This window comes from Letharia lupina (assembly GCF_014066315.1).
Source record: "Letharia lupina isolate WasteWater1 chromosome Unknown contig_5, whole genome shotgun sequence".
NCBI lineage: Eukaryota > Fungi > Ascomycota > Lecanoromycetes > Lecanorales > Parmeliaceae > Letharia > Letharia lupina.
Genome location: NW_023502974.1, coordinates 369,977 through 385,773, shown reverse-complemented (window position 1 = coordinate 385,773; position 15,797 = coordinate 369,977). Strand labels below are relative to the sequence as shown.

Here is a 15,797-nt window from a genome sequence, read left to right as displayed (position 1 = left end):
CTGAGGTAGGACAACTCCACAAAAGCCAAAAGTGGATACTCACCTATGGTTGAGCTGACTCGCGAGAAAAAAAAGTCTCGGAATGGTACATCTATGTGGAGAGTTGAGCGTGAGAAATGAGCGAGAATTTGAGAGCGGTATCTGTAGCAACTTTGCATGCAAAAATCTTGCGGCGAGTTGATATATTTCAGAACTTGGCTATCGGGAGTAGCAGCACTTGATGGAATTTGAAAGAGCAAACTGAGCGCTCTGGGTTCGGTTTCGTCCTGTTTGGACACGCAATGAGGTCACAAAGCATCATTTTTGCAGCTCTCCCTTTCACAGTTTGCAGGATGGAGCCTGAAAGGTAAGCCTTGTGGGTCGCATGAAATTGGCATTCCTGCTGTCGTGTCCATCACTATTTCCTTGAGCCACACATTTGTCGGCTAAGCAAAACCACGGATACCGCTATTGAGAGCCAAAGGCTCTTGAAGCCTTGCTGCTCATCGTAGTACTGAATCCATGTTTTGGGTATGCCTTGAAGATCTTAAACATACGTGAACACCTGCCACTTATGCGAGCTGATCGTTAACAATTGTTTTTACCAATTTCTGAGGTAGGCAAGCCTAAGCTGCTAGCGGCATGATGGAGTTTGGTGGTGAATATACTGGTCGGATTACCTGTGGATCTAACTGTGGAGCTATTTCTGGCTTTTGGGGTCCATCGGCATCTTGGGCGCGTGGTAGCCTAGTTGCGAGAAAAATTGTGTCTGCTGGAGTCATTTTGTCGAAGACACTGTCCATGTACCTTCTCACTTCGTCTGGAGGGGCAACAATTTTAGCCAGCGGTTCCAAGATTCGTGGGTGAGACGTTGACAAGCGCATGGTGACCGGTTGGTAGTAATTTTTGGTGTCCTTGTACTTCCCTGACTTCGCTGTACTACCTCGCTTGATTACCAAGAATGACACAATAACCTGGGTTCCTCCGTAGAGATATTCGAGGATGCTGAATCTTGGGAACGAGAAACGGTCACCCGTGCCTCCAAAGTCGAAGACGATAGAGTTGATCTCAGGCTTGTGCACAGTGTACGCTGACTTTGAGCTTGCTGACGGAGCAGTAAATGGTTGGGTTTTAGAAGAGGGTTCAGTCTTGATGGATGGGACTTGGGCATAAGGATTTGAGTAGGGCGCTACCGAGGGGACCTGTGACCAAGAACTATCTGGCGTTGAAGTAGGAACACTGACCCGAGATACGTATTCCTGCACGCCACGTGGAGGTGGCTGAGGTCGGTTGTCGTCCTGCAAAGGCTCACTCGGATTTGGCTGGGTTTTCAAGATAGTGTTGAGCTCGTCGATATGATCTTGAAAATCTTTAAGCTGAGTCGGAGACGCTTGACCGGAGGCTACCACTTTCATGAGAGTTTTGAGACCGTGATCAGAGGCCGCCCGAGTCGCTAACATCTGAATGACTGGATCTTGTTTGGGCTCACCATTCTGATCCTGAGACCCGCCCTGCTGACTAGTACTCCTTGCCTTCGATAGGTTTGGTGGTTCGGGAGCACTAACGGGCGCTGGAGCTGGTAATGGTGCATGGTTTATTGGGGGAGGTCCTTGAGGGCCGAATTGAGCAAAGCCTTCATGGAATGGAGGAAGGGTAGTTTGTGAGGAAAGACCTTGTTGTTGACCATGGTATTTCGGAGGTGCAGGGGCTGTGTTGTAGTTGTACGGAGGATATGTCGCAGCAGTCGCGAACGGATTGTATTGTGGGCTCGATAGTGGAGGAGGTTGTATAGGCGTATAGGCCATGGGATTGTCCTTCACAGTGTAGAGTGTAATCTCGAAAACGTGGGGCTCGACGATCAGTGAGCAGACGCCGAGCTTTGACATTGTCTCTTTTGGCGGGTTGGGAGCCTCGAACATGGGTTTTTTCTTAGTAGGCTTCTCCCAGTAGCGGTCGAAGACTCCTTCCTTAAACCATTTCTGCCGTGATAGTTCTATAGAGGCTGCCAACACACCGCTGATATTGGTCAGCGTCAAAGACCAAGGAGCACAGGAAGTGCTGACCTCTCGGAGATGGTCTGGTATTCTTGGATTGACAGATTCGCATCTTGTGGCTCAGGAAGAGTTGGCAGCAGGTGTGAATCTTTCAGTCTAAAGGGCAGTCCCTCTTCCTTAGGATCGGTTGGTTGCGGTGGAGCGGAGGGTGCAGGAGGTGCTCGGGGTGGTGCTGGGGGGGTCAAGGCCCGTTTCTTCATTGGAGGCTCACCACGATTTCTCGTAGACAGCCTTCTTTTGTCCATGGTATCGAAGGTCCCGGGGAAGAATGGTCTGGACAGACCTACGAATTCGAGGATATTGAAATCGTGAGCACGAGGGACGGCGTTCCTTGGCGGCTTGGCAAGACCCCCACTCACTTGTAACTCGCCGAGCTCGCGTGGCCGCTTTACTCTAGCGTGGGAGCTAGCCTAGCAGGGTTCTCGGCTAATCAGAGGGGCTTAATTCGAAACAAACAGAGAAAGTTCTACATTTTCTACTCTACTCGTAAAGGTAGTTTAGTGACACTTTAACACTACATACTGTCGAGACAGCGAATGCGACCACGGCTGATGGGTTGCATGGGAGATCTGTGGGGAAGCACATTAAATTGTACCTAGACGATAGTAGGATGTGAGTCGGGGTTTGAGAAGCAAGTACTCCAGTCTGCCTTTCCTCCTCTCTCCTTCGTGCTTTCATTCACCTTGAAACGACCAGAAGAGACACAACAATGCACAGTCTATGCATACGAAAGCCCTGACCTCGCTTTGTGTTTGTTCGATTTGTACGCTATCGATGCCAATCCATGGTCCATTTTTTACCCTCATTGCCCGAGCAGCTCCAGAAATCAGACTTGCTCAATCGGCAATGCCATGGATGCTGGGCCCTTCCCGACATCAAATTTGGCGTCAAGATTGAGAAGCTGTCTTTCTACTAGGACGAGTTCATGATTCTGCCCAATCTGGAAGCCTCGTAGCTCACTGATCATCTTAAGTTTTGTGCAAAGGTTGGAAATTGGCATGATGGATTTGACGGAATTGACGAAAATGAGGCCTAGAGTAATTGAAAATGGAAAAAGGTGGGGAAAGCCGCCGGTCTCCCTTTGAATTTCATGAGTCGTTTGTTCCACTGTCATGATGATGACATCATATGCGAGCATGAAAAGCCTTAGTCTCTCAGTCTGCTGTCACACTATTCCAGCTAATTGTATGGCCGCAGTTTCTCAATCTTCCTGGAGCGTCAGTCTTCGGACCTCCCCTTAGCACAAGCCATTACTGCGTGGACACAATCTAGGACGATCTTAGTAACGCACCGTTTATGCGCCAGATACAATTCGCCATACAATGTCTGCTTTTGGATTTGTATAGATGGAAATCATTCTCGCGCCCATCCGCTTCTTCCTGGTCTTCCGGTTGTGCGGTCTCAGGAGGCAAGATGGTCTGTTCGAGCTCATCCATTTTGACTAGAAATCGGCAGAGTAGTATTGGTTAGTACGGTGGATGTCAATCGGTGTTTTCGGGCAATCTTGGTGGTATGGATCTCCAATCTGACATGTCTAGTGATGGGAAAGATGGTCTAGATCTTCTAAGACCATAGGCTGGGGTATGTGCGAGGGAGTAGTGAGGATCCAACACAGACGTGGATGTTCGGTCCTACCGAGCAGTATATGTTGCTCTCTGCACTCCTTGGGCTTCTCGTTCTTTAAGACCTCATTTCTCCCCTTCTTTGATATCTATCTTGAGCTCAGTCAGAATTTTAAGCGCTCGGTTATCAGCGATGTCCCAATCTCAAAAGCTCGTAATGCTTGTCCTCGCATTTATTGATTTACTATCTCTCGCCGCAGCTCAGGGTAACATTACCGCGTAAGCTGTTTTCGGTTTGCCTGTGCCAGTTTGTGCATACACAAGATAAGCTGCGAGACATATGACTCGAGACGAATCTCTCTACTCCTCGTCTCTTTTACAACTCCGATTCCATTTTCAACTATGAGAATTGCTGACCCGAAATCTTGTTAAGTGGTCTAGCACCGTGTGCAGTGAGTCTCCGCCCAGTGCCTACCCACCCAAGGAAAACTCGGCCCGATGACAAATACATCACAGATATCATGTTTGAACAACGCAACCGCATATTCCGGCTGTTCAGAAGCCGATACAGACTCAGCCATCGCATGCACATGTTTCAGTCCCAAATTCCAGCAGGTCATCGGCCCCTGCATCATGCATAATTGCAATGAAGCGGACTTCGAACGTATGTCTCCATCCTCGCGCCAAATCCTGACCGATGTTCTCCCAATCATCCCTTCCCTTCCTCTACCTACATCAAACAACAGCTACAGCCACTGTGGCTAATCAACCCATACAGTACTTCTCCAAGACGCAACCCAGCTCTGCGCTGCCGTCGGCGGCACCCCAGTCGACAACGCCGCAGCCATCAGCTCCTTCTCCAACGAAGCTGGCGCGGCTGCGCTCTACACTTCATTTGAAGCGGATGGTTTGGCTTCTTCGCGCCTTGCTATCGCTTCGAGTCAGGATATAGCCAATAGTTTGCAGATAGAAGATGGAGGTGCCGCCCCGGCTACGACGACGGGAAATACGGTGAGTGCGACTGTTACGCCAACAGGTACGAGTATGGCAGGGACTGGGAACTTTGGGGGTCCGTCGTCGGCTAGGACTGGGACAGCGGCTATCGCTGCGTTTACTGGGGGTGTTGGTGGTAGAGGAGGCGTGCCTGTGGCTGCTTTTGGGGCTATTGGTGTGGTTGTGGCTGGGGGCGTGTTGTTGTGAATCTTCTTTTATTAAGCCTCAAGCTTCAGTACCGAGTCTTGCCAGGATTGCCCATCGCTCCCAACTCGCACTGTTGACCGTTAGGAAAGAAGCGAAATCCATGACCAGAGTATACAGCAGAACTCCCGCCGATACTTTGTTCTACTATTTAATATTAAACCGCGTAATCCATTCATCAATCTCAGATAGAGATCTCTTAGTCTCACTCCATTTAGCTCGTAATAGAGAGACAAGAAGTAGCAGTAAGTTCATTAATAAACACCTCTTAAATCCAACAATCAGCATCAGCAGAGTAAGTGACCGCCACCTTATATGCAATACGCAAATTACGAGCCCGGTCCATCAGAGTCTGATGCTTCAACAGTGACATTGTGGCAGAGAACGTCTGACGCCAGCAGGACATTTGCCATTCTTGATACTCTATCATCAAAGAGGCAACGTTGCAGCCTGACAAGATTGTACAAGTACTCTAGCTAATAGGAGCAAACAATAGGGTCAATTAAGACAATCACGTAGCTGACAGCCTCAGATACTTAGTTTCATGAGGAAACGCACAATACTAGGAAATGCGGAATTTTTAAATCCGATAAATCCGATATAGCTGGCTACCACTATCATAGCTACCACTATCATAGCTACCACTATCACTTATTCAAATGGCTACTGCACCTTCTACGTTAGGCCCACTAAGATTATTATCGTTCGCTCCACCGGAGGCTTCGTCGTAGTCTTTACTGTAGTATCTTCGCAGTAATATACCTAGTAAGGTGGAAGAGGTACGATTTTTACGCGTTGGTAGACCGATAAGGCCTAAAAAATAATAATTTGGGTTCCTCGATGTAGAAGCCTTGATAGCAAGAAAGAACCAGAGTTATTGATCCTTATTATGCGGAGTTGCCATAGAATTTTGGTGAGAAGTAGGCATTTGAGTGTTGGATCGGACTTATCGGATTTAAGATTCCGCATTTCCTAGTATTGTGCGTTTCCTCATGAAACTAAGTAGTAGCTCATACCTGTCGTGAGGCCTAATCCTTCAGCGCTCATATACTTTAAGGTCGGCAGGGGGGTTTTACTAATCATACCTGGAGAGTCTTAGCAAAATTGTAGGCGGGGAATATTTCGACCCGCATTGACAAGGCTTAGGGTATAAGTAGCTATAGTGTAAAATAATATCGTATTTTACAGAGATCCTAGGAGTATTTTTAAAAATTAGAAGAATTTTCGCTCAGGATATCCCTAAATCAGGAGATCTTCTCAGTCCTACCACTAATGACTAAGCCGTATTTTACACTTTGACGTAATACCTACTGCTTTACAGCCTACACCCCATCCCATCACACCCCATTCCATCACACCCCGTCCCATCACCCCCCACCACCCCCCGTAAGACCTCGAGAATAATACCCCTGCGAGAACTTTGGCTAAATCGCTTGAATCTGAAGTCAGAAATTAAATAGCGTGGATGTAATTTACAGTAGCCAGATCCCGAAAACGAGGCTTGGCATTCGTATTTACGGAAATAATTATAGAAGACTCGCTTTCTCAGGAGACTCCCGGGAGGAATCTTAAACCACGATATCATGAGATTGAAAAATAATTGATATAAAAAGATTCTTCAAGAGGATTCCAGAGTAGATACGTTAAATCTTATAATAAATCTTTATTTGTAAATGATACTTATGGTATTCTTGTTACCTAACTAGCCTACATAGACCATTACGAAAAACCCCCTGCCGACCTTAATGTAAGTCAGACACGGGGTGCGCGAACGTAAAGCGGCATTCACTCTAGGCCAGATATAGGTTGAGGCCGGGGCACGTTCTGATAGCTTGGCACTGGAGTACTCATCTCCTCGCTCCCACGTCCGCGACTGGCTCTTTGGAGAGTACAAACGGATTGAAGAATATTTACTCAAATTAGGAGAATTAATTTTAGCAGCGTCTTTAGCTCACTTGGGAGAGGTAAGTTCGCATCAAGTTAACAATTTACCTATTTGTTCTAACATTGAACCAGCGCCAGACTGAAGCAAACTTCATTCGTGGAATCTGGAGGTAGCCCGTTCGATCCGGGCAAGACGCAACTTTTTTTTGATTTTCTTTCCCTTTCTCCTCCATTCTTTTTCCTTTTATCTTTTTAAATCGAGTGAAGTCTTGATTTACGCGGTTCTACTTACAGCCTAGGTTTAAGTGGTATGATACAAAACAAGGATTGTAGACCGTCAAGTAACTTTACACATTGTTATAACAAGACTGATCCTCACAAACACCAACAAGCGTCGTTGTAAAGATGCGTCTATCCTTGGAAAGAATTCTTTATATTAATACATTGTCTCTCTCATCTCGCTCCCTTATCTGCACAACCTTACAAGCCACGTCCAATTTCTCCTTATTGAGCTTTATGAGTGGCAAGTAGCAGCTCTCATGGCCTATCAAACTAGCTCGGAAGCCAGCCGCAGCATTCCTTGTCTTCTTGGTTCCAGCCCTCAATATCACCGATGAAGAGACTTGTTTCACAATCCAGCTTTCAAAGCAGATCGGTGTTGCTCAAAGTGTGCTGGAACTGGGCTTCCGTGAAAGCCTGTTCTGAGGATTCGGTCAGCATTGAGGGTCTAGTGTCGATTGCCTTGACCTTCGTAGCATTTGGCGATGGGACGGAGACTATCTCGTTGAGAGGCGTCTCGCATTGGTACTGGCGTTTTAGATTCAGAGCCTCAGGCTTGGGTTCCGAATGCTGCATCAACTCACTTTTCATCTCGTCACCCTGCACCTCCTTTATCTCTCGAACAGGATATAACTTTTCTTTTGAGGCTTGCACTTGAACGACCTTTTCCAATATCGTGTTCTTGTTGAAGGGCCAGATTTTCGGCTCATCCATTTCCTTAACTGCTTTCACCGGATCGAAGCCTGATATTTGACGTTCATCAGTGTAGTCAAAGTCCTTTTGGTATGGATTCTTTTTGGCAGCGTTTGTACTGGAGGATCTGTAGCATCTTCTAGGAATTTTGTCCTTCGCCTAGGCCACGCCAGTCCAGTCACGAGGTCAAAATTTGTATTTGCTCTCATGGCTGCTTTATCTCCTTTCACTCTGCACCAATGATTCCACTCTTTCCCGTCAGAGTCTCGACCAAATACTAGTATAGAGAGTCTTCTTCCGGATCCTCTTGCAAAGCGTCACTAGCAAAGTGCAGAGGGTGCGTTCCATCGCTCACGATAAAGTTCACTGAGACTTATTCGTTCGCCTCCACGCAGTCGTGCTTGATCTTAATCGATCCTAGATTAAAGACGTGAAACACTATATATCGATTCTAATATTAACAATATATTTCAATAATTGATATTCTAAAAATTAACAACGCGTAGATTAATATTTTATTTTTATATTAATTTCTTATTTATTTTGATAGAAAAACGCTAAATAGAATAAAATAAAATAAAATAAAATATATATAAAGAGATTATACTTTTCTAAATATTAAATTTAACTAATTTTATTATTAAAAGAAGAAGTATAATAAGAGATAATATAAAATAAAGTAGAGAAAAAAAAATTATTTAAAAAGTTAATATATTAATCGCTAGCTATAGTAATAATTATACTATAATCTTAAACGAGTATCACTTAATAGAGATATTTAAAATCTAACGGTTAAATCGCGAGAAATTGTTAAGGACCAAGTCATGATGTGGAAAGAAGATGCATTCTTACTACCTAGAAATCTGCTTTAGTAGAGAATGCTCGGAGACGCTAATACATATTTGGCCTAGGCTCTTTAAGCCTCTTAGACCTAGCAGGAACGGCTCTGTTAGAGGCTTTTGTAAAAGGCTTCCGCAATACCATATCAAGAAATATAACCCTTACTTACTTACTCGGAGTGATAATCTAGTCTCAGAATTCAGACTCTACATTCTAGGGGGGGGGTTGCCGGAACATTATATTGCCGAGCCGATTCCGTCATACACCCCCTGTAGAGTAACAATCACCAGGCGATGATCACCCTTATTGCGCGACAGTAGGGCAGCGGTTACCCTAGACTTAATAGGGGGTAATTACGGGGTACATTTCTGTCGTCTTGGCGTACAAATAAATATGATTTGACAACAATAAGTCAACCAAATCGAACTCACTGTTACTGCTTTCCGAATTGTGTGCCGTCTCTTCTTTTTGGAGGACGTAATCACAGTAGATGTGGCTGTCAAGCTTTGAGCTCTTTCATTGAAAATCCAGATCTGTCAGTGCTTATTGTCTCCTACATACTGTATAATGGCTATTGCGCCTATCTTCAAGAAGGCATACTGGTCACTTGCCATTGCGGGTGGTCTGTACTTTGCATTTATCTCTCTCCTACTCAACGGGTGGATCCAAAGACAGTGAGCTCGCCCTATACCCTCTCAAACCTTTCAGAAGTCAGGATTGATGTATTAGCAGGGCTTTCTATGCACATAAAATACATACAACATGGTTGCATGACCCAAACAGGCCTGAACAGTTTGGATTCCTTAGTACTGCTTCTATCTTGGCTTTTGGAAACCTAAGCTAATCAGGCATAGAAAATCAGGTGCAACAATTCGATATCAGCACTCCAGATGGAGAGGTACTTTGGGGATGGCATGTCCTCCCTCTTACGTTATACGCCGAAAACGAGAGAGCTGTGACTGGGCAGACTAATGGAGCTGAGGACTATGAGAAATCATGGGCTTTCAAGCTTCTGGCTGAGGATCCTGAGAGCCGCCTAATCATATACTGTAAGTAATATTGGGCCTTGGAATGGTATAGGGTTGTCCTTCTTACGAGACACAGTCCATGGCAATGCAGGCACTGTAGCTCAAGGATGGCGTACCGATACGTACCGTGCAATCACTGCCGGCGCCTCTAACAAGATTCATATACTGACTGTAGATTATCGCGGGTACGGAAAATCTACAGGTAGTCCGACCGAGGCCGGTCTCATTACAGACGGTATCACTTTGATAAAATATGCGATGGAAGTGGCCCGTATTCCTCCGGAGAGGATTGTCATCGTCGGTCAAAGCCTCGGTTCTGCCGTCGCAACGGCTGCAGCAGAGCATTTTGTTCTTGAAGATGCCGTGGAATTCAGATGTTTAATACTTTGTGCAGCTTTCTCTGACGTCCCGACGCTTATGTCGACGTACACTATTGGTGGCCTAGTCCCGATTCTCTCGCCTTTAAGACCATATCCTTTCCTCAGCCAATTCTTTGCCAACCGTATCCAAGAGACATGGTTCACATTCGCGAGGCTGGCCAATCTGGTCCGCAGAAGTAAAAACGTCAACGTACATTTGATCCACGCCACAAATGACTATGATATACCATGGTCTCACTCGAATACATTATTCCATGCAGCTGCAAATGCCACTAGTGCGGAAGGCCTTACGTTCAAGCAGATAGATGCTGTCAAAACAAAAGTCGACTTCGGCGAGTCGGGATGGACTAACTTCTGGAGAACAGTGCAAGAAGACGGTGGAAGGAAGATTATTAGGCAGGATGTTGTCAAGCACGGAGGTGAGTCTCAGTCCACAAAAGCTGATCAATGATAGCTTACCATAATTGAAGGTCACAACCGTGTGGTTACTTATCCTGTGGTGGCTAAAGCAGTGTTCAATGCGTTCTATATGGAGAGTTAGAATCCGTAGAATCGTATGGCTGTTGCCCACGGCGATGCCGAGCATTTGGACACAAAATCCCAGTTTGAGCACCAAATTTTTCCCTCACAACATCCATAACTGTGCACAAATATCGAGAACACACCATTGCAATACCGCTGCTTTAGCATGCAATATCACAAAAATGGACAACGTGAGGGCTACTTCCCGTCTGAAAGCCCTGCAATTGCTAAGATCACGTGCTAGTCAAACATCAAGTCTGAGCCTGTCAATAAGCAACCAACCATCAAAGACGAACCCAAAAGCCAATCCCCGCCCATGAAAACAATCAAGAATGCGCCTCGCTTCCCTTCTCCTCCGCCACCACCATCTCTGCCTCCGCCAAATCCTAGGGCTCTACCTCCTCGCACTACACGTGCAGACTTCATTACTCCTGACCAGCGCGCCATCTTTGGGCCGGCAGTTGAACCATTTGAGAGGACAGACAGGGTGGGGGCTCTCCCCCCTCGCACTACACGTGCGGACTTCATTACTCCTGACCAGCGCGCCATCTTTGGGCCGGCAGTTGAACCATTTGAGAAGACGGACAGGGTGGGCCCAGATGGACCTTGAGCTGTAGTAGGCTGCTGCCGGTGTTTTGAGGTGCTGCGTGGTTTGTTAGATACCGCAGAATAGCAATGCAACGGGCCAAAGGCCAATCAAAAAGCCAATAGACATCCCAAGTATTGTGAAAGGCCAATCAGAAAGCCAATAGACATACCAAGTATTGTGAATCTGCCTTGTAAACGGTCAGTCGAAGAGCTAGTAGCCATTGAAAGGTGCCAAAATAGTGCTGCCTTCCTCTGTAGGTTCCGCATTCGGCTAGATTAGGGTTTCCCCACGTCTCACCAAGCTCCCTCGCAGACCACACACTCAACACCCATCAAAGATGGAGGAGTCAAAGATTGTCGACTCCAAAGCCGACGAAGAAGCTGCGAAGGATGTTATCGACCAATCTACCAACGTCACCGCCGACCAAGACAGCGCTGAAGACGTCGAGTCCACAGACAACAAAGACACGGACGTGGTAGCTGCAGGCTCCGCAGCCAAGAAAAAGAAGTCAAAGAAAATCAAATTGAAACAGGCGTTAGGCGTAGGCAAGAAAAATGATGAAGATGAAGAGGCATCGGGGAGCTCTTCGAATCCTGCGAGTAAGCTTACGAGCGGAATGGTGGAACAGCTGCTGGAGATGAACCCGTCGTTGAAGGGGGAGGTGGCTGGCATGGACAAGGAAAAGGCTGCTGAGACTTTGAAGAAGCTAGATGTGGCGGATCTACTTACTGGAATGTCTGTGAGTGGGAAGAATCAGAAGGATATGGCCTCCTACAAGTTCTGGCAAACACAGCCCGTCCCTCGCTTCGACGAGGCACAAAAAGTGGAAGAGGGTCAGATCAAGGACATTGATCCAGAAAAGGTTCCCAAAGAACCACCGCCGATGTTGGAGGGGTTCGAGTGGGTTACTATGAATCTCCTGGATGAGAAAGAGCTGGAAGAGGTCTACGACCTTCTGACTGGGCACTACGTGGAGGATGATGAGGCCATGTTTCGGTTCAACTACTCTTCCTCCTTTCTCAATTGGGCCCTCAAGTCCCCCGGCTGGCGGAAAGAATGGCACGTCGGTGTCCGCGCAACCAAGTCACGAAGACTCGTCGCTTTCATATCTGGGGTGCCAGTATCTCTTCGTGTTCGATCGAACGTCTTCAAAAGCACTGAAGTCAACTTTTTGTGTATACACAAAAAGCTGCGCTCGAAACGCCTCGCCCCTGTCCTCATTCAAGAGATCACCAGAAGAAGCTACGTCCTAGGCATCTTCCAAGGTCTCTACACTGGTGGAATTGTTCTTCCCAAGCCTGTCAGCTCATGTCGTTACTTTCATCGAAGCCTCGATTGGCTGAAACTTTATGAAGTCGGCTTCTCTCCCCTACCCTCAAACTCAACAAAAGCTCGACAGATCACGCGATATCATCTACCCAGCTCAACATCTACACCAGGATTGCGGCCAATGGAAAAGAAAGACGTTGGTGCCGTACTAGATCTCCTTGAGAGATACTTGAAACGCTTCGCTATGGCACCTATCTTCGACCGCGAAGAAGTCGAGCATTGGCTGCTTCACGATGACAGCGCTGCTGAGCAAGTCATATGGAGCTACGTCGTCGAAGAACCCAGCACACACAAGATCACTGATTTCTTCTCCTTTTACTGCCTTGAGTCTTCCGTCATCGGTAATCAAAAGCATGATAATGTCAGGGCAGCATATTTATTCTACTATGCTACGGAGACGGCGTTTGCAAAGGAAGAAAAGGGTTTGAAGGAGAGGATGACAATGTTGATGACTGACGCCCTGATACTTGCAAAGAAGGTACGCTGTATTTGCCACTTTGGCACCCGGCCAAGCTAACAGGTTCCGCAGTTCAATTTTGATGTCTTCAACGCCCTTACCCTTCTGGACAACCCACTGTTCCTAGAATCGCTCAAGTTTGGAGCAGGAGATGGCCAACTGCACTACTATCTGTACAACTACCGGACTGCACCTATATCGGGTGGTGTTGACACCAAGAACAACGTCGATGCTTCCAGGAGAGGTGGAATTGGTGTGGTGATGGTAAGTCCCGAATCACTCATCCGGATGATTGAATGTATGTTAACCTAATTATGGCAATAGCTTTAAGAAGACAATGTTGGCGTTGGAGATTGATCGGCATTTTTAGGGTGATACAGCATGAAGCATCTTTGACTGTGCGGCCTTATTTGGACTTGGGCCAAAGCTCTTCTCGACCCTTTGAGCTACAGGAGGACTATGATCCGCCTTCCGTGTACTTTTAGATACCAGCAGAATCATCATAGCTTGCAATGCCATCCAAACAGCCTGCCTCTCTGGATAGATTCAAGGTTGTGAAACTGAACTACGCAGACACAGACTAGAAAACGCAAACGTTATTTTGCGCTTCACAACTTGAAAGGTGCCTTGTTCTACAATCTCGTGCACGGAGTAGCTGTAGAGTTTCCTGCCCGAAAATACCCCGGTAAAAAACTCCCGCCTTGAACTCCGCAGCTCTAAAATAAAGTACGCCCTCTCGTCGCCCTTGTTCGAGCCAGCAATGGCAGGCATCAAGCGCCCGCGCAGCGACGACGAGATGATTGACCCTCCACGCCCCATCTCACCCTTCATAGCCATGTTCGAGACCTTCCGCACCGAGCTGGACGAACATCACGACCGCCGTGAGAGAATCATCAAAGCATCCAGAGACATCACGGCCCTGAGCAAGAAGATGTGAGCGACGCCCCGACGAGCGAGAATCACCGCTCACCGCCTCTCTAGGATCTTCTCCCTCCAACGGTATCCCCCATCCCCTCCCCTCCCCTCCCCTTTCCCCTCACCCCGTCCGCAACCCACTGAGTCCCTCCCCTCCAGCGTCCGCCAGCTCCAGGCCCCCGCCCCGCCCGCCGTCGCCAAGGAAGTCTCCGCCTACGGGGCCAAGATCTCGGATCTGTTCTCCTCGCTGGCGCCGGACCTGCGGGATCTGAACGCCTGGCGCTACCGGGCCCAGATCTCGTCGGGCGTCCAGGAACACGTGGAGGCTGTCTCCTTCCGGCACTACTTGGAGACCCAGCGGCTGATACCGTTCGATGACGCACGGGCGCAGATAGCGGGGGGCGTCGTGTTGACGGAGGAGGATTACGTGCTCGGGCTGTTTGATTTGGTGGGGGAGTTGATGCGGTTTGCGATTACGGGTATGGCTACGGGTGGGGCGTTGCCGAGAGGTGGGGAGGGGAGGGATATCTTGACGGATCTGAGGCAGATGAGGGCGGCGTTTGAAGGCTTGGATGGGGCGGGCGGGCGGGCGGGTAGGAAGATGGATGTTATGAGGACTTGTGTGGAGAAGGTGGAGGGTGCGGTGTATGGGATGATTGTGAGGGGGAGGGAAAGGCCGAAGGGGTGGGTTGTGGATGTGGGGGAGGAGAGGGGGGGGGTGGAGAGTTGTTGACCCATGACAGAATGGTCCGGAAGAGGCGGGCAATCCTCGCTATTGAATGATGAGATATCGGCTGGATTTGGCAATCGGTCATGTGAAGCGGTGTCTATGGCATGTGCTATGCTAGTACGATAGACCCTGAGTTGCCATTTCAGATTGCCTCCGGTCTGTTTCCCCTTCCCCCTGCTAATGTCATGCCATTCTCGCTCCATCCCGCTTTTCGACAGCCCCTTCACTCCTTCGTGGGGGAGGTGGGATCTTCATCCAATATCCCCTCCTTCATCAGCTCCTCCGGCTTAGGTCGTTGCTGTAGCTTCTGCTCCAAACTGTCCGCTCGCATGTGTTTCTGCAATTCTTTCTGCTGGCCCTGTATGGCCGGCGCGGCCGTGGAGTCGGGGAGGATGTTTCCTGAAAAAGAAGCCGAGACGTCAGTCACTGGGATGTTCGCATTGGACGGGCCGGCCGGGATTGAGAAAGTCGTGGGATCATACGTCCAATCAGCTCCTCCTTCTCCGGACGCTTCTCCAATCCCTTCCGCAAGCTGTCGGTGGCTTGTTGGCGCTCAAGTTCTAATTGGGCGGATTGTATCGCACTGCTTCCCCGTCAGCTCCTTGGATCTGGGAGTCAGGTTGATAATCGAGTGTCTACGGTGCGGCGTGTGTGTCACGCAGAATGTTCCTGTTCTTGAGATCTTGGGCGTCTGGACGCATCTGCAGGTGTTTTTCGAGAGATTCTTGACGCTCGATGGGGGAGAGGGGCGTCTCGTCCACGGAGGGGGCGGTGTTTTCGTCTGCCATGTTGACGATTGGTACGGTGGAGAGCTGCGCTTTGTATCGGGAGGGGACGTTTGTATAGCGAGAGGATGCTGTTGGATGATTCGAGTCGGTGGGGCAACATACGCCGCGGTCCCTGGGATTTGTCTTGGCGTTTGCGGGGAACTAGCGGCGGATTTCACCCTTGCACTTCATTTGCAATATCTTCCTACCTATGCTCGGATAATGTATGTAGACAGTGTCTTCATGATGTTCCGTTAACCGAGTTGTTCTTCTACATATATAAGCAAACTAGGTGAGTGCGTATACTTCCATGACGGCCGTGCGCAGCGAGCAGTAGTAGGACCACGGCACTGCCGACTCTCCAGCTTCTCTTACGCAGAGGAGGGGCGAATTTTCGAGTCGTCTCGCTCAGCGCATGTGCTTTGTCGTGATATTGCAGTCTTACCCCTGCGCACGATGTCTATTCCCATGTGCCACGTATTTCTTTCCTTGCTAAGCACAGCTCATCATTTCCTGATCGGACGCCTTTACTCGGAGACTTCACTCCTTCCGAATTTCTTTCGTCGTAACGTGCTGCCACGATACTGGCTGG

General features: G+C 48.2%; 8 protein-coding genes across 8 annotated transcripts; 4 read left to right on the top strand and 4 right to left on the bottom strand.

Annotated features, from left to right (window-relative positions):
- Positions 1–605: 605 nt before the first annotated feature.
- On the bottom strand, positions 606–2,278 carry HO133_008363 (uncharacterized protein; the record flags this gene model as incomplete). The annotated part of the gene is made up of 2 exons (XM_037299230.1): positions 606–1,995; positions 2,043–2,278. 2 exons carry the CDS (start codon positions 2,276–2,278, stop codon positions 606–608), a joined length of 1,626 nt encoding a protein of 541 aa, XP_037155231.1.
- Positions 2,279–2,859: 581 nt separating this feature from the next.
- HO133_008362 (uncharacterized protein) lies at positions 2,860–3,469 on the bottom strand (the record flags this gene model as incomplete). Its single annotated transcript, XM_037299229.1, has 2 exons — positions 2,860–3,065; positions 3,325–3,469. 2 exons carry the CDS (start codon positions 3,467–3,469, stop codon positions 2,860–2,862), a joined length of 351 nt encoding a protein of 116 aa, XP_037155230.1.
- A 343-nt stretch (positions 3,470–3,812) lies between these two features.
- On the top strand, positions 3,813–4,795 carry HO133_008361 (uncharacterized protein; the record flags this gene model as incomplete). The annotated part of the gene is made up of 4 exons (XM_037299228.1): positions 3,813–3,874; positions 4,029–4,047; positions 4,112–4,259; positions 4,374–4,795. The coding sequence occupies 4 exons, from the start codon at positions 3,813–3,815 to the stop codon at positions 4,793–4,795; spliced, it is 651 nt and encodes a 216-aa protein (XP_037155229.1).
- A 2,523-nt stretch (positions 4,796–7,318) lies between these two features.
- Positions 7,319–8,474, bottom strand: HO133_008360 (uncharacterized protein; the record flags this gene model as incomplete). Its single annotated transcript, XM_037299227.1, has 2 exons — positions 7,319–7,807; positions 8,439–8,474. 2 exons carry the CDS (start codon positions 8,472–8,474, stop codon positions 7,319–7,321), a joined length of 525 nt encoding a protein of 174 aa, XP_037155228.1.
- A 581-nt stretch (positions 8,475–9,055) lies between these two features.
- Positions 9,056–10,437, top strand: HO133_008359 (uncharacterized protein; the record flags this gene model as incomplete). Its single annotated transcript, XM_037299226.1, has 4 exons — positions 9,056–9,110; positions 9,343–9,537; positions 9,593–10,315; positions 10,367–10,437. The coding sequence occupies 4 exons, from the start codon at positions 9,056–9,058 to the stop codon at positions 10,435–10,437; spliced, it is 1,044 nt and encodes a 347-aa protein (XP_037155227.1).
- Positions 10,438–10,600: 163 nt separating this feature from the next.
- On the top strand, positions 10,601–11,028 carry HO133_008358 (uncharacterized protein; the record flags this gene model as incomplete). The annotated part of the gene is made up of 2 exons (XM_037299225.1): positions 10,601–10,609; positions 10,663–11,028. 2 exons carry the CDS (start codon positions 10,601–10,603, stop codon positions 11,026–11,028), a joined length of 375 nt encoding a protein of 124 aa, XP_037155226.1.
- A 316-nt stretch (positions 11,029–11,344) lies between these two features.
- HO133_008357 (uncharacterized protein) lies at positions 11,345–14,441 on the top strand (the record flags this gene model as incomplete). Its single annotated transcript, XM_037299224.1, has 4 exons — positions 11,345–12,814; positions 12,866–13,057; positions 13,455–13,726; positions 13,868–14,441. The coding sequence occupies 4 exons, from the start codon at positions 11,345–11,347 to the stop codon at positions 14,439–14,441; spliced, it is 2,508 nt and encodes an 835-aa protein (XP_037155225.1).
- A 220-nt stretch (positions 14,442–14,661) lies between these two features.
- Positions 14,662–15,226, bottom strand: HO133_008356 (uncharacterized protein; the record flags this gene model as incomplete). The annotated part of the gene is made up of 3 exons (XM_037299223.1): positions 14,662–14,837; positions 14,921–15,021; positions 15,078–15,226. The coding sequence occupies 3 exons, from the start codon at positions 15,224–15,226 to the stop codon at positions 14,662–14,664; spliced, it is 426 nt and encodes a 141-aa protein (XP_037155224.1).
- Positions 15,227–15,797: the final 571 nt, after the last annotated feature.